This window comes from Podarcis tiliguerta (genome assembly GCF_965153285.1).
Source record: "Podarcis tiliguerta genome assembly, chromosome: 16".
Lineage (NCBI taxonomy): Eukaryota > Metazoa > Chordata > Lepidosauria > Squamata > Lacertidae > Podarcis > Podarcis tiliguerta.
Genome location: NC_139549.1, coordinates 20,246,794 through 20,263,791, shown reverse-complemented (window position 1 = coordinate 20,263,791; position 16,998 = coordinate 20,246,794). Strand labels below are relative to the sequence as shown.

The 16,998-nt window shown below is 47.6% G+C and overlaps 1 protein-coding gene across 2 annotated transcripts; it reads left to right on the top strand.

Annotated features, from left to right (window-relative positions):
* Positions 1–531: 531 nt before the first annotated feature.
* LOC310666523 (peripheral-type benzodiazepine receptor-associated protein 1-like) lies at positions 532–8,588 on the top strand. 2 transcript variants are annotated; one of them, XM_083417442.1, is made up of 2 exons: positions 532–5,953; positions 8,437–8,588. In XM_083417442.1, the coding sequence occupies exons 1-2, from the start codon at positions 547–549 to the stop codon at positions 8,559–8,561; spliced, it is 5,532 nt and encodes a 1,843-aa protein (XP_083273568.1). In that variant the 5' UTR covers positions 532–546; the 3' UTR covers positions 8,562–8,588. The 2 variants fall into 2 exon arrangements, with proteins under 2 accessions (XP_083273568.1, XP_083273569.1); XM_083417443.1 differs by having other exon boundaries at positions 532–6,079.
* Positions 8,589–16,998: the final 8,410 nt, after the last annotated feature.

The window sequence follows — 16,998 nt, the reverse complement described above, 5'->3', positions numbered from 1 at the left end:
CTGCTTCCTTGCCCAGTTCTAGGCTGGCCTTATTCTGCCAAGTGTTCCCTCTGCTTTGTGGGATATCTTAGGGAGAAGAAAAGGCTAAGGAGTAAATCCGGAGCGTAGTCCCTAAGATGGTTGGATGGTGCCTTGTCTGCTTCTTTCACATGATTCCTGCAGCCACATCAATGCCAAATGTATTGCTCTGCTTTTTTTGGATCTCAATGAACGAGAAGAGGCTCTTGTCGTCTGGGCAGCCCAGGGCCCTCATTCACACTGCCCAGGCTAGGTGTTGCTAATGCAACGGTTTTGACTTCACCCCCAGTGGTGCACTCCATTGTTTCCCCAAGTAGACGGGTGCCAACAGGCGATGCCAGCTTGAATCGATCACACGGCACGGTGCACATACACCATTTGAATGGCAGTGCCCACCAGCTGGGAGGGAGGGCAACCCCCCTCCAATATTTTCTCGGGGCCCCCCGAAAAAGGGACATTGGCTGCTAGGAATGGCAACAACTTCCCATCGCATCCAGGGGCCTACGAGGACGCTTCTTCCTGGGCTGCATGGGGAAAGCCTGTGGAACTCACCGCGCGTGCAGGACCGAGGACAATAGCGCGCCCGCGCGAACGAGGGGGCGGGGGAGACGCCTGGAACGTTCCACGCGCGGCGGTTGGCGACGGTTTGAACTTCCCCTCACGCGCCTTCGCCTCACACGGCGGGCCGCACCTGCCGGCCTTGGTCGCGCCATGACTAAAGACAGCCCCTCAGGGGGCGGCGGAGGCCCCGCTCTGACTGCGCGCCATTCCCCGCGCAAAGCCGCGTCCCAAGCCCTCGGCGGCGCTCCTCCTGCCGCCCTGGGCAGCGGCGGCGGTATCTCCAGCGGGGCGCCTCTCGGTCCCCCTCCCCCGCCCTTTGCTCCTCCTCCTGCGGGGCCTCCGCCCGCCTTCCACGAGGACCACCGCCGAGAGCTGGAGTCGCTTCGGGCGGAGCTGGAGGCGGAGCGGCTGCGCTCTCAGGAGTGCCGGCGCCGCTTCGCGTTGGAGTCGCGCGAGCTGCGCGAGGCGGCAGAGCGCGAGCGGCAGCTGCTGGCCGACCAGCTCCGCTCCAAGTGGGAGCAGCAGCGGGCGCGCGAGCTGCACCAGCTGCGCGAGGCCGGCGCCCGGCAGCGCGAGACCGAGATCCGGCAGCTGCTGCGCTGGAAGGAGGCGGAGCTGCGAGAGGCCCAGGAGCTGCTGCAGCGGGAGCGAGACGCCGCCATGCGACAGGCCCGCGACTTGCAGCGCCAGCTGGCCGAGGAGCTGGTCAGCCGAAGCAGCCGAGCTGGCGGCGGTGGTGGTGGTGGAAGCAGCGCGGGTCAGAACGGCGAGTGCCGCGCCAAGCTGCAAGAAGTGCTGGGCAAGCTCCGCTGGGAGGTCGACGGCGACCAGGCCGCGCGCATCCGCCACCTCAAGGCCGAGCTGGAGCTGGAGAGGAGCCTCTTCCTCAAGTATATCCTGGAGCGCTTCGAGGGAGAGCATTCGCCGCTGGCGTCCTCGCACAAAGTCAGGCCGCCGCCTACGACACTGCCCGGCCACAGACTGGGCAAGAGCAGGCCCCGCTCCTTGGAGAGCCTCGTGGTCGCCTCCTGCGCCCCCGACAGCGGGACAGCCTCCAAGTCCCGCTCCCTGCACAGCAACCTGAGCCGATGCGAGCCTCACCCCCACCATGCTCTGCTGGAAGGAGGGGGCCAAGCGGGTGGCGGCTGCGCCCCACAGCCGGAGGCCCAGAAGGCTGCGGCCACTGCTGCTTCCTTGGGAGAAGATAAGGCCCCTCTGGAGGAAGGGGCCAAGGAAGAGGGGTCTGCGGATGCACCCCCGGAAGGGAAAACGTGCAGCTCAGGGTCTGCGGGAGAAGGCGCAACGCCTCCCGCAGGCCTGCAAAGCCAGCAGCAAGACTGGCTGTTGGGAGGTGGGTACGACCAGCTGGTGAAGCAGAACACGGACCTCTTGGATGCGCTGGGGGCCCTTGAGCAGCGGTGCACCCACCTGAAGGAGGAGAACGCCTTGCTGAGGAAGAGCAGCTTCCCAGAGATGCAGGACAAAGTGAAGCGGCTGAAAAGGAAGAACACGGAGCTGGCGGCCATCGCCAAGCGCCTGGAAGAGCGGGCCAAGAAGCTCCAGGAATCCAGCCTCAAGGTTGGCGGCGCCCCAATCTCCTTAGCCTTGGCTTGCCCCGACTCAGACCTGTACAAGAGCAGCTTTGCTCGGCAGCGGGTGAAGGACCTGAGCGAACAAGCCAATGTTCTGCTGGCAAAGGACCAGCAGCTGGAAGCCTTGCAGAAGGAGTGCTGGGAGCTGCAGGCCAAACTGTCTTCAGGCACAGAGAATGCCTGTTTTCTCAACATCTGTGAGTTTGATCGCTTGCTACGAGAGTCTCAGAGAGAAGTGCTGAGGCTGCAAAGACAGATCATGCTCAGGAACATCAGGGAATCTTTTCAGCTCTCCAAAATGGCCTCCAGTGCTCCTTCTTCACCAGTTATCATCCCAGAAACGTCAGCTGTGGGCGCATGCTTAAAGGGCTTGCCTTTGCCAAAGGAGATGCCAGAAACATTGGACACATTGGTGAAAGATGTGCAATCAGAAGCACCACCTTTGGGGAACAGTGCTAAGAATGATGAAAGCAGCACTTTAGCATTGGGTTCGGATGCTGAGCATTCCTTGCAGACTTTGAAAAGGGAGCTGGCTGAAAAAGCTCAGGAGTGTAAAAACCTTCAATGTGAAGTGGAGGCGAAACAAAAGAGATGTGATTATTTGGAACTGCAGATCAATGCAGCATTGAGTGAAAAGGCCAAGGTTGCAGAGGAGAACTCTCAGCTACATGAGAAGAACAAACAGATGGAAAAGATCCAGAGTGAAAATACCGAGATAAAAGTGAAGCTCATGCAGGCAACTGATGACTACAATTCTGCCGTGCAGTTGTCTAACGGACTGGAAATTAAAGTGGAGAGTTTGGAGCAAGTCATTAAGAACATGAAAGAGACGGCAGAAGGATGGCAACAGTTGGAATCTGAACATGAGAAAACTTTACTGGTGCTGCAAAAGAAAGAGGGAGAAATACAACAACTGCATCAGATGCAGACAGAGATAAAAAGAGAGCATGAGGAGGCAGTACAGCTGCTTGAAGCTCAAGTGAAGGAGCTGGAAAACCAGTATCACAGTCAGACCAAACACTTTAATCTCCTGACTGAAGAACTTGAGCAAGTTAAGACATCTGGGCTCTTAGAATCAGAATTATCCCAAGCAACTTGCAATTCCCAAGCAATAATTTGCCCAGAAAAATGGGAACAATGTACTGGCCACAATCGCCATTGTAATAAAAGCATCAGTGATGAAGACTCTGCATCTGTGGGTTCTTCTGGCTTGCCCCAAAAACCTAAAGCATTAGAATCCCAGTCAAACTCATCTGCATCCGAATCCATACAGAACAGCTCTAAATCTTGCCTAAATCCCGAAGAAGATACAGCAGGTGAAACAGAAGACCTAGAGACAGATAAAGTTTCTATAAGCCAACAGCTAGAAAATCAAGGTCCTTCAAAACTTTCTGTCTTTTTGGCACGGTATAGCTACGACCCTTTTCACGGCCCTAATAAGAACCCTGAAGCAGAACTTCCACTGACAGCTGGGGAATATGTTTATATTTATGGAGGAATGGATGAGGATGGTTTCTATGAAGGGGAATTGATGGATGGTAGGAGGGGACTGATCCCCTCAAACTTAGTTGAAGAAGTTTCAGGTAATGATCTAATAAGTTTTGCCCCTTCAGAGCCAAATGATGTTTCTTATCATTCATACCGTGAAACAAGTTTCCCCTTCCAAAGTGCTAGTAGTGAAGACAAAAGCGACAGCCTTGATGAAGACATGTGTGTTAATCTGCTGTCTAACAGACTGGGAGGGGAGCTGTGTGATGACCAGGCAGCAGTGATTTGTCCCCAGAACCTGACTCTTATCAAACAGTTTGCTAGGTCCATCCTTATAGGCTGGGACCCACCACACATGCTAGATAGCCAGGGCAAAGTGTACAGCTATAACATTTATGTCAATACAGATCTATGTCACAGTGTGAAGTATGGCAGTCAGATGAAAGCAGTGATTGAGAACCTAGATTTAGAGCTGCGTTCTTACCGCATCTCAGTTCAAAGTGTGACAGACAAAGGAAATTCCGATAAGATGCAATGCACTTTCCTTGTAGGAAACAGTTTCCATATTGCACCGGCACTCCTGGAGCTTTGGAGCATCACTGCAACGTCAGCAAAAATTACTTGGTTGCCAAGCAACAGTAACTACACTCATGCAGTGTACCTTAATGAGATGGAATATGATGTCACAAAGGCAGGGGTATATTGGTATACTTTCCAGAATCTTAGCCCCAGCACTCAGTACACTGTAAAAGTGGAAACACTGCCTCCTAAAGAAGTGTTGATGTTTCCTCAAGGGGATCTGGAGCAGAAATCAGCAGCAATTATGTTCACTACTCCACCAGCAGGACCGCCTCATGCTCCCCTCGATGTCCAAGTACAACCTAGTTCTTCTGCAGAGTTCCTAATTGTTAGCTGGTTGCCAGTAACAATTGATGCAGCAGGATCATCCAATGGAGTAAAAGTCACTGGCTATGCAATTTATATCAATGGACAGAAAGTCACAGAAGTTTCATCACCGACAGCTGGAAGTATATCATTAGCAATGTCTCAGCTAAATATGTTCCAAGGGTCTTGGAAGGTCTCTGTGAGAACTGTGTCCCCCTTTGGGGAATCTGAGGATTCTGTGCCAGCTTTAATTCCATCGGCTCATTTGGAAATTCCTAATTCTTTAATGTCCAAGTTCTTTTCCCCCAGTCATGCCTCTGAGATGACTTTCAAAGAATTCTTAGAGTTTGAAGATGGGCACATCTCTGCCACAACCAGTATGTCCTCATCTGTCTTCTCCCACATGTGCCTGGCTGGTGCAGACACCGATTTCACCATTCACTTCATGTCTGATTACAAAGAAGAAGCAGCTTCTGTGCCAGTAAATGTTTCTCAGAATCATACGACCTCTTCTGCACTGATAACTTCACACGATGCAAGAAATAAAGACAAGGGTGATTCTATTCTACACACGTCTGTTAGAAAGCACTCCTCAGAACATGTTTATCCTACTTCAAAGTACGAAGGACTAGCCAGCGCCGCATTGCCAGTATTTACTGGAGACACTGGAAGAGAAATATCAGAAGATCATCCTCTGACTAAAACAACTGTAGGTAAGAATCAGCCAGACAACAGCAAAATCAAGGTGTATACAATGGCCGAACATACCAATGCCAAAGATTCATCTTTTCAGTGCCATATTGACCTTATGGGTGCAACCACTGTTTCTTCCACAGAGTTTGAACTGGAGAAGGGCAACTGCAGAGGTGCAGGAATGCGCAACTTCTGTCTTCAGGAAGAGCTGGGTCATCTTTCTGAAAAGAACCACATAAAGAAGGTTAAGCAGTTATGCAAAGAACTCTCCAACTTGAGTGTGTCTGATGCTGAAATGAAGGAAGAGCAAATATCAAGAACTAAAAGCTGGAAGACTCCTCTTGGTGACCATAACCATTTTTCAGATCTTTCAGATATTGAGGAAGAAGAAAACCAGTTGTATAGGATGAGCGTTTCTGGAGGAGAAGACCCTAAACCACAGGAGACGCCAGTGTCCCTTGTAGAACTGGCAAAAGATAAAATTATAACCATGAGCCCCAGAACTGACCAAACAGTGCCTAATTCAGGCCCTCAGAGCAGCATTGTTTCAGGAGAAAGGGTTAATGATGACCCAACAAGGCTTTTTGTAGCACTTTTTGACTACGATCCCATAACTATGTCACCTAATTCTGACACAGCTGAGGAGGAGCTATCTTTTAAAAAGGGACAGATTCTGAAAGTGATTGGTCACCAAGATGCTGATGGCTTTTACCGAGGTGAATGTGAAGGAAAGAAAGGGTATATTCCCTGCAATTTGGTATCTGAAATGTACATTGAGAGTAAGGAAGTGAAAGAACATCTATTAAAGTCAAGTTACAGTAAAGATGAAAGCTTATGAGGAGGTTAGTGGCTCTAGACAGCATAAGAATCAACAGATCTGACCCCAAATCTTGGCAGTAGGATAATAAAACTAAACACCTACCACCTAAGGCTTTGGGATTATAATATCCTAAGCACCCAAGAAAAGGCTTGCTGAATGTGGGTGAAAAATTAGTTGCCATAGAAAATAGGGACGCGGGTGGCGCTGTGGTCTAAACCACTGAGCCTCTTGGGCTTGCCAATCAGAAGGTTGGCAGTTCGAATCCCTGCGACAGGGTGAGCTCCCGTTGCTTGGTCCCAGTTCCTGCCAACCTAGCAGTTTGAAAGCATGCCAAAAAATAGGTATCGCTCCGGCGGGAAGGTAAACAGCATTTCCATGCGCTGCTCTGGTTTTGCCAGAAGCGGCTTAGTCATGCTGGCCACATGACGCGGAAAAACTGCGGACAAACACTGGCTTCCTCGGCCTGTAAAGCGAGATGAGTGCCATAACCCCAGAGTTGTTTGTGACTAGACTTAACTGTCAGGGGTACTTTAGCTTTTTTAAAATAGAGAATGCTATACTTTTGCACACAGATAGGGGACAGACTTAATAAAAAGGCACCATAGATGTCTGGAAGCTGTTCCCTCTGAACAAAAAGAATCAGACTTTTTAGCCTTCAGAAAACCCTAGAAGATGAGCAATAGACATAAAAAGTGTTCAGAATTGTATAGCAAGAGAACAACATTAGAACAATATTTTCAGTGTCAGAGATTCTTGCCCAAGAAGTATTTGGGGTGGGTGTAGTTCCAAGTCAACAGCATCTCTGTTATTACAGAATGGACAGTATCAATACAGTGGTGCCCCGCAAGACGAATGCCTCGCAAGACGGAAAACCCGCTAGACGAAAGGGTTTTCCGTTTTTCTATGCGCTTCGCAGGACGAATTTCCCTATGGGCTTGCTTCGCAAGACGAAAATGTCTTGCGAGTCTTGACATTTTTTTTCGCTCCCCAACCCCTTTTTCTAAGCCGCTAAACCGCTAATAGCCTTTTAGCAGCTAATCCGCTAATCCCTTAAGCCTTTAATAGCCGCTAATAGCGCTAAGCCGCTAATAGGGTTGCTTCGCAAGACGAAAAAACTGCTAGACGAAGAGACTCGCGGAACGAATTAATTTTGCATTGCAAGGCACCACTGTACCTCCCTAGTAAGCAAAATTACAGTATAATTCTAAGCGTGTTTATGTGAAAGCAAGTCTTTCTGTATTCACTGTGGCATAGACACAGGAGTCAGGCTTATTGACTTCAGTAGAACTTCTGTAATAGCATTCTGTAAGATGTCTGCATTTTGTAGAATTCCAACTACTTTACATTGCACTGAACAGAGTCAGCATTTGAGCTGGAATCGTAAAACAAATGCTTCACCTGAATATTGATTGATGGCAAATTTTACTCCAGTAAGTGACTCACTGAAGATGTGTCCATACCCCACGTGGGAAATTCCCCCCAAGCAACAGCTACTTGATTCCTGACGCTTAAGCGCATAATTTGTTTTAGTTCACAACTGGAACAAATACTATGTCAGTGATCAAGTGAGTCTTTTTGTGGGTGTGCCCAGGAGCTGCATGCATGTACCAATAGCAGACTTGAGTTGAGTGATGATGAGGAAAAGAGCAGAAGCAACTCTGGAATAAATGTTTGTCATCTTGCACACTTCCTCTTGCTTCTGACTTGAGGTTTTTTCCTAGCCGCTTGAGCAGACTTCGGGGGGCCATGGGTGCTTCACCCACCTTTGTGGGGACTGGGTCCCCACAAAGTCAATGAGCAAAGTTGAAGCTCTTCATCGCGGGCACCCACAATCTTCAGCGTGAGATAGCCCCTATGTTCCTAGCCAAAACCAACTCTTACTATATAGAATGCAGTTGCAAAGTTGCTCGTACTTTAATACTAAAGCATTTTGTTCTTGCGTTCAAGCTTTCTAACTTCAGATTGGAATGTTCAACTTGCACATGTGTTTGAAGAAAAATGACTTGTTATTCTTCAAGTTAATGCTAGCTTTTCAGTGTAGGTGTTTGTTGGTGCTTGGTGATGTTGATCACCCACCCTAAGAGCTTTGAGTTAAGGCCTTGCACCCCAGAAGCTTTTAGAAATAGTAATGACAGTATATTAAATTAATGAGACATTTGCATGGATTTATACTTAAGTCTAGCTCTTCATTTTAGAACAATTGTTGATGCCAACCAATGAAAGTTACTTCTAGGATTTGCTTCGCTTTGCATTCCATCTTATTTGTATTTTCCCTCTCCTTTTATGTGTTTGAAGTAGCAGAACCATTTTATGTTTTTACTTTACTCTTGTACGCCTGTTACTCTACAAAGTTCTTAATTGTGCTTTTGTGTAATTTAGGCTATAGCTACTGGATTGAGGAAGGAGTGATGCTGCTATTCGGATCGAAGCCATATTGTCGACGGATTTGGGAGCTACCTTTGAATACATTTCCTATTCTTATACTAAAACTCCTTATTTATTAAAATATTTGCAAAGTTTGTACCTTACAATCATCGCCATTGAATTTTCATTTTGTCTTTAATCAGCAAAAGTATTGCCATTTTTTGAGCTGTAAAGGTGGTATCTGTGGCAAAAAGTACATGGATTTATTTAAAGAACAAAAATAAAAAAAAAATTGTGTGTGTATATATCACGCTCAACTTGTAGCAGCAGATCCCATGAGTGCAAAGCAGCCTTTCCACAGATGAGTATTCTTCAATCTAAATACAGCAGCATAATCAGAATGCAGGATCTCTATTTATTTATAATATTTATACTCCAGTCAAGATTGGCTCAAGGAATAGAGGAGAAATTCCCTTCAGATCACCATTAAAGGGGAATTTGCTTAGCTCGCACTTCAAATTCTACAAACCAAAATGCAGCTATTATTCAAAAGCCACACTTCCCTGAGTTATGAAATGCAGTTCTATCGCCAAGTCATGTTTATCATAACCAAAAGAAAAAAGTATGTATTAGGGTAAAATGGTTATAAAATGCATATGTTGATGGAAACAATATACAAAAATAGCATTATACTAGGGAATTTTGCTTGCAAAGTGTGTAATTGGGGAAGAATGTGTGTATTAGGTTAAATCCACACTAAATTGCTTATGAATTTTCATGAGGACTTTTTGAAAAAGAATTGTAAACTGATGAGGAAATAGGTAGATCTAAAATTAATATAGGGAAGATGAGAAGCCAGAATTAACAGAGTCACCCATTGACAGAGTCACCCATCACTTGGCTCCTATGCATGTAAGAACAAATACCAAAAAAGGGGGTGTGGGGTGAACCAAGTCATGCAAATACAGTATCTGATAAATCATAGAAAACATGCATCTGTTTTACATAGGGGAAGCACTGAGTCCAAGAACAGTTGAAAGTACTAGTACAATCATCCCAGAGTATAGACTGCAGGCAATCGTGAACAGTAGCCACCCTGCCTTCTGGGAACCCTTTCAGTGGCAGTTGAGGTAGAGGTAGGTGTGCCTTGAAAGGTGTTCCGAAGCTTCAGCTGGTCCAGAATGCTGCAGCCAGATTGCTGATGGTGGCTGGTTACAGGGAGCATTTTACTTCACTGGCTGCTGGTCCATTTCAATTCAAAGTGCTGGTTATGATCGATAAAGCCCTCTGTGGCTTGTGCCCAGATTCCCTGCAAGATTGTATCTCCCTACATGAACCAGCCTGGGTGCTGAAATGCTCAGGTGAGCACCTTCCCATCGACATCAGAGGCACAATTGGTGGTAAAACTTCTCTGTGGCTGCTCACCCATTGTTGGATTACCTCCCGAGAGAGGCTAGACTGGCTCCCCCTTTGCTATCCTTTCAGCAGAAGGCTAAGACATTCCTGCTCACATAAGCCTTTGGACTGACCACTGGGCTGCTGTCAGGGCAAACTGCATTTTAACTGCTGCTTTTTAATTCATTTTAACTTTTTTTTAAATCTAGTTTGTTTTTACCACAGTGTGTTTTATAATGATGCATTTTAAAAGCTGGGACCTGCCTTGAATCCCAGTTTGGGGAGAAGACAGAATTTAAATACATTAAACAAATAAAAATATATAAAAGGGATTAGCCCTTTCGCACACTGGCCCGAAATCAACTTCAAGCTCCCATTAGACCCGTTGAACTTCCTAGTGACGCTAGAAATGTACATTCAAGCCTTTTTGCTTCTTTTTTCACATTTATTCTACACAGCAGTTGTGGAAAGCCACAGAAACACCATGATTTCATGACACAACCTAGAGGAAATGAAAACCTGGCGCTGAGACAAGCAGGAGTGCGGTGTGTTGTGTTACAGGATCGCCTGAAAAGCCCGCAGGAGGCAGGAGTTTGTGGCTTGTTTGATTTCTGAGAGCAAAATGCAGCTCTTGGATAAAGGAGGGTGTCTGAGACAAGCGAGAGAGAGAGAAAGAGACCCTGGTTGCTGTCTGAGGCTGGCTGTTCAGAAAACAGGAAATCCCAGAATTTATAGATGACCCCATTGCAGAGCAAAATGTTTTGGAACAAATTGTTCTGCCTTGTGTGTTTTCCACCCCTCTCTATTGGACTGTGCAGTTTCTCTTTCTGGCTCTCTCACGTAACAGTTTGTAAGCCACATCAATAGCGGCACCTGCTGACCGTAAGGCTTAATTGCACCCCAATAACTGATCATGCGAAAGGCTGGACTGGATGAATCCCAAACCGGAATTAAGATTGCCGGAAGAAATATCAACAACCTCAGATATTCAGATGACACAACTTTCTTGGCAGAATTGATGCTTTTGAATTATGGTGCCGGAGGAAACTCTTGAAAGTCCCATGAACTGCAAGAAGATCAAACCTATCCATTCTGAAGGAAATCAGCTCTGAGTGCTCACAGGAAGGACAGATCGTGAAGCTGAGGCTCCAATACTTTGGCCACCTCATGAGAAGAGAAGACTCCCTGGAAAAGACCCTGATGTTGGGAAAGATGGAGGGCACAAGGAGAAGGGGACGACAGAGGACGAGATGGCTGGACGGTGTTCTTGAAGCTACTAACATGAGTCTGACCAAACTGCGGGAGGCAGGGGAAGATAGGAGTGCCTGGCGTGCTCTGGTCCATGGGGTCACGAAGAGTCGGACATGACTAAACTAAACAACAACAACTGACTCATAGTAAGCATACCACCCGTCTTGCCCGTTTCACAGAGGAAAATAGCAAAGCTCATGTGGCCTCATAACACCCCCTGTCGAATCTCACCAAGGATCACAACCAAAGGCCCCTCCATTCTTGCACATTGCAAGAAGTCTTTTTTCTCCACCTGCTGTCCTCTGTATTCATTTCCTTCTGCAAAAGCGTATTCTGCCACACTCTCAGAGCATTTCTCAGGTGAAAATAAGGACATGCTTTTAGCACCCCAGGATGACGTATTCACCCCTGCTGTGTTTATTAGGCCACCTGCAGAGACTACTGAAATGACCTACTAAAAGGTGCAATTTTTATCTGCGGCCTCTCCACTCTTTGGAGAAGTTTCAGGTTTTCTGCCCTCCCAAAAGAAGCAGATTGGCCTGCCCTTTGCAGTCCTGCTAATAAAATATCTGGCTTCTGTCAATGCCTGCCTTTATCCTCATTTTGTTTATGGTGATACAGCCTTTTAAACTTCTTTTTTCATCATTTTATACTGTATTGATTCGTTATTTTAGTGGTCACCTTGAATGGCTGGTGCAGAAAGACATCTAGAGAGACAGAGAGACAGACGGGCTCACAATGTAATCCTACACATGTTTAATAGGAAATGCAATTGTGCTCAGCAGGACATAGACCCAGGAAAAAGTGTAAAATAATGCAGCTCCTGTTTTCTAAATGTTTTTTCTAAGTGTTCTAGGAAACAGACCAGTCACCAGCCTGGTCTGAAGTCCTGGGAAATGTACTGTATTGGCCTGAATATAAGCCACACTTTTTTTCCCAAATTAAGATTGTGAAAAGTTTAAGTGTGGCTTATATTCATGACTTTACGGTATTGCTGCTGAAACAGCTACCCACAAGGGCTGTCAGGGGTGCGGGACAATGTCGCCCGTCCTGTCCTGACAGTGTCTCCCAAGCCTCCCCTGAGCCACTGTAAGGAAGGGGGAAGTGGGGGAGGCCTCTGGCAAAGCGGCGCAGCTCGCCCCGCAGGAAGCAGCCCAGGAGCGTGGGGCAATGGCGCGCAGCCCGCCTGCCACTCCCAAGCCTCCCTTGGTGCTGGCTTGGGGAGGTAGTGCCGGGAGGCAGTAGAGCCTGGAGGCGGGCCACATCCACAAATAAGCCTTGAATTTTAAAGGTGCGGCTTATTTGCGAGTGCGGCTTATATTCGGGCCAACGCAGTATGTCATGATGGGATTGCAGCAGAGGGGTGCAAACAGTCTTAAAGGTGGGGATTCTTTTGCATTTAAATACAAGAACCAGAGATCTGCTTTTCCTAGCTGTACCTGTGTGGAGAAAGCAATACTCCTTTGGGGTATAGGCCACAGATTCCCAGGGATTTAGACATGTTGGTGTTTAAAGCCCAAAACAACTCAGGCCCCAAGTATATGAAAGACTGCATCCCTCCCTAGAGACCCTCTCAGGCGCTAAGATTGGCTGAGGATTCCATCTGGTTAGTTATTCCAGCCTCAGAGACTTAAGGCATGGGTAGGCAAACTAAGGCCCAATCGCCTTCTAAATCTGGCCCACGGACATTCCGGGAATCAGTGTGTTTTTACATGAGTAGAATGTGTCCTTTTATTTAAAATGCATCTCTGGATTATTTGTGGGGCATAGGAATTCATTCATTCCCCCCTCAAAAAATATAGTCCGGCCCACCACATGGTCTGAGGGACAGTGGACTGGCCCCCTGCTGAAAAAGGTTGCTGACTCCTGGCTTAAGGGGTGGCAGTCTGGGAGAGAGTCTTCCCTGTGGTGGCCCCTAAGTTGTGAAACTCCTTCCCCACAGAGCTGCACCCTGCACCTTCATTGTACTGCTTCTGGAAAATGCTGAAGACTCACCTCTTTGCCCTGGCTTTGGACATTTAACTTGTATGTTCTTAGGACACCTCATTTTTGTGATTGCAAGTCTTTTAAAAGTTTTTTAAAATGTGTTTTAATGTTGTGACATGCCCCTACATTGACAGTGCTGCTTACCAAGACAAGTAGAATCTTGTTCCACACCCTATTTGCTATCAGCTATGTTGATCCTCTCTCTGGCAACCAGAATAAGTCCTTTACCACTTAAATAATGTGATTCAGCAGCTGCCTTCTTTCGGGGAAAGAACGGGAACGTGCAACAACTAGAACCCACGACTGCAAAAAGTTGTACCTTGCAAACCAGAGCCAGGCAACCCTGTATTGCTGGTTTGTGAAACTTAACCATTATTGTCACTGCCAGTGGCGTAGCGTGGGTTGTCAGCACCCGGGGCAAGGCAAGTAATTTGCGCCCCCTACCCCGTGGATTTGCGCCCCCTAACCCGTGGATTTGCGCCCCCTAACCCCCAGATGTTGCGCCCGGTGCGGCCAGCCCCCCCTGCACCCCCCACGCTACGCCACTGGTCACTGCTGCAGATGGTTTACATGTGGAATTTATTCGTAACTCCAGTAATTTTATAACGGCGCTTCAAGCTTAATGACGACGTGAAATGTGCCTGAACTCCATCCTATTTTGCCAGTGTGTCATAAAAAGGATGGCGAAACTGAAGCTCTCCTGATCCCGCTGGGCGACATTTCCCATCAGCCAGCATGACCAGTGGTCAGGGATGATGGGAAATGCAGTCCAACATCTGGATGGCTTCCGGGGCCCCATATGGGCTCTGTAACTATCCAGATTATAAAGCGAGATTCTTTGGCTCTAAAGAATTGCAGTTCCTTCCAGTCCCAGCTAGCATGGCCAGTGAGTAGGGATGATGGAGATTATCAGCCAAAACATCTGCTGGCCACCAAGCTGGAGAAGACTGCATTAGACCAGGCATAGGCAAACTCCGGCCCTCCAGATGTTTGGGACTACAATTCCCACCATCCCTAGCTAACAGGACCAGTGGTCAGGGATGATGGGAATTGTAGTCCCAAACATCTGGAGGGCCGAGTTTGTCTATGCCTGCATTAGACGTTCACAGGAAACATCTCGTGCCTTCCTTTATGTGGCTTCACATCTGCATGCCTCCAGCGTCTTGTTGTTGGACTCATCCACTTAGCATGCAGGAGCTAAACGCCAATGATTCAGATCTAATCAACTATAAACAGAAATGGGAACAGAACTGAATGACAGATTTAAAACATCTTCTGGGTTCTGCTAAGCTGAAACTCACTGAGACCTCTGGATCTACATACCTGTATTGGAAAGCACTCCTGTAATATACTAAAGGGGGTTGCTGCCCCTCCATGATCCGCTTGCCAACCCCTTTGCTGACCCACTTGCTCCACAACTGGACACCCAGTCTTCTTTTTACACCTGACCAAACACCCATCCCTTTATGCCTCATTCACAAACCCATTGCCTATCACCTATCCCCTCACAGCTCACTCCAACCCCCTTAAAAGGAGCGTGGGAGATGCTTTAGAGCAGGGGTCAGCATGAGGCTGGTTCACTGTCCCTCAGACCATGTGGGGGGGCTGGACTATATTTTGAAAAAAGAAAGAAAGAAAGAATTCCTGTGCCCCACAAATCACCCAGAGATGCATTTTAAATAAAAGGACACATTCTACTCATGTAAAAACACGCTGATTCCCGGACTGTCCACGGGCCGGATTTAGAAGGCGATTGGGCCAAATCCGGCCCCCGGGCCTTAGTTTGCCTACCCATGCTTTATGAGTGGTTTGGCAAGCTTTCTTCCCCTCTCTGTTAAACAGCTTGCTTGGGCCGACTGCCACCCACACTGCTTGCTCTCATGCTCATCTGCCTGCCTCCCATTCTGTTGTTATGCTGGAGTTGGAGTGTCCGCCTACTGGTGGCCATGCAAACTGCAGCATGACGACAGCCTTACATTTTTATGTATTTGGCAGATATACTGTAAGTTGCACTTTCCTCCTCCCCCCCACCCCCCGCAACCCCCTACACTTAGCAACATGCTATAAATCCCAACCTTTGGAATATATCCTTGGATAAAGCCATTTCCCCACCACAGCAGTTTGTGAGCAGACCATTCAGGCAGAATCCCATTCCTCGCGCCAACAATTAGGGGGAAATTCTGGCACGTCCATCACTTGCTACTTAAATACCGCATGAATAATGTGCGACGGAAAACTCGGCAGCCAAGCTGCTGCTCCCTGTCTATCAGCGGCTCATTTAATCAATGGAGACATTCATCCTCATAACATCCCCAACTCACATTTAATTTCCATTGCGTTTTCACTTGGTAAAACAGGGCACCGCAGAGGCTTCCCTATAAATGTTTTACAGTCTGCCTGGTAGCTCTCGTGGCTTACCTTCTCGTTTCAAATCCCTGGCATAAATTGCACGCACAAGAAAAGGATGCACAGCCGTCGTGTTCATTGTTAACTGCCAGAGCCGGTAATGGGATAGTCCCTGATGTCTCAGCTGAAATCCCAGTTGTGACTCCCCTATGGGGAAAGGTTGCATAAGAACATAAGGAGAAACTGCTGGGTCAGTCCTGTGCTCACAGTAGCCAGCCAGAAGTCCCAACAGAAAGCCTGCAAGCAGGGCTGGAGTACAAGAGTAATTCTCTCCTCCAGTGTTCAGAAGCCCTGCTGCTTCCATCTGTGGAGGCAGAGCATAAGGAAGCAGCATTTGGGATACAGGTGCCTTGCCACTTATGTGGGGGTTATGTTCCGGGCCCCAGTGTGTATAAAGTACCGTATTTTTGGCTCTATAAGACACACTTTTCCCCTCCTAAAAAGTAAGGGGAAATGTGTGTGCGTCTTATGGAGCGAATGCAGGCTGCACAGCTATCCCAGAAGCCAGAACAGCAAGAGGGATCACTGCTTTCACTGCGCAGCGATCCCTCTTGCTGTTCTGGCTTCTGAGATTCAGAATATGTTTTTTCTTGTTTTCCTCCTCCAAAAACTAGGTGCGTCTTGTGGTCTGGTGCGTCTTGTAGAACAAAAAATACGGTAAAATCATGTAAAGTGGGGAGCACCACACTTTAATAGTGAAGGTGTGCCAGGAGAGAGAGAGAGAGAGAGACTCATCTAATATAAAATAAAATATAATCAATGAGTCTACTCTGAATAGGTCTAATATTGGACATAACCTTTGTTGTTGAAGAGCAGTATATAAATATTATAAACAAACAAATAAGGTGGGGAGATTTGTGTGACCAGAAATCTATCCGATACCACATTTGGACTTTTTGCATAATAAACTCACAGCTGCTCAGTTCTCCAGAGCAGCGATAACCGGGATTGACGTCCCCTTTTGTCCCGAAATGACACATCCATTCCCATCTCCCTTTCCTGGAGCAGATCCTGCCAGTGGGAGAATAATGGGATTCTGGAAAGCCATTTGTTATCTGGCACGATGACGGCCTGCAGAAGATGTCGTCCCAGCTGGGTTAACAGAAAAATCAACATCTCCATTTGATTAAGTGGCTGCCAGATGACTCTCACCTTGGTGGGTCAGAGGGCAAGAAAACAGGGCAGCGTAGCAACTTCCCGGAGCATCTTCCAGTCCTCTCTTTGAGAGCGAAAGATCTTCATTTCTTCTGTAGTCACAAAAGCACCTCGCAGTAGCTTTCAGCAATTCAGCTTCCTGGGAAGGCCCAGAGTTCTAGTATTATGACAGAAGGCTTTAAGATACCTCTGCCACTCACCTCTACCACATCATTGCTATTCACCGAAGGGAAGTAATTGGTGCTGTGGTCTAAACCACTGAGCCTCTTGGGCTTGCCGATCAGAAGGTCAGCGGTTTGAATCCCCGTGACAGAGTGAACTCCCATTGCTCTGTCCCAGCTTCTGCCAACCTTGAAAGCATACCAGTGCAAGTAGATAAATAGG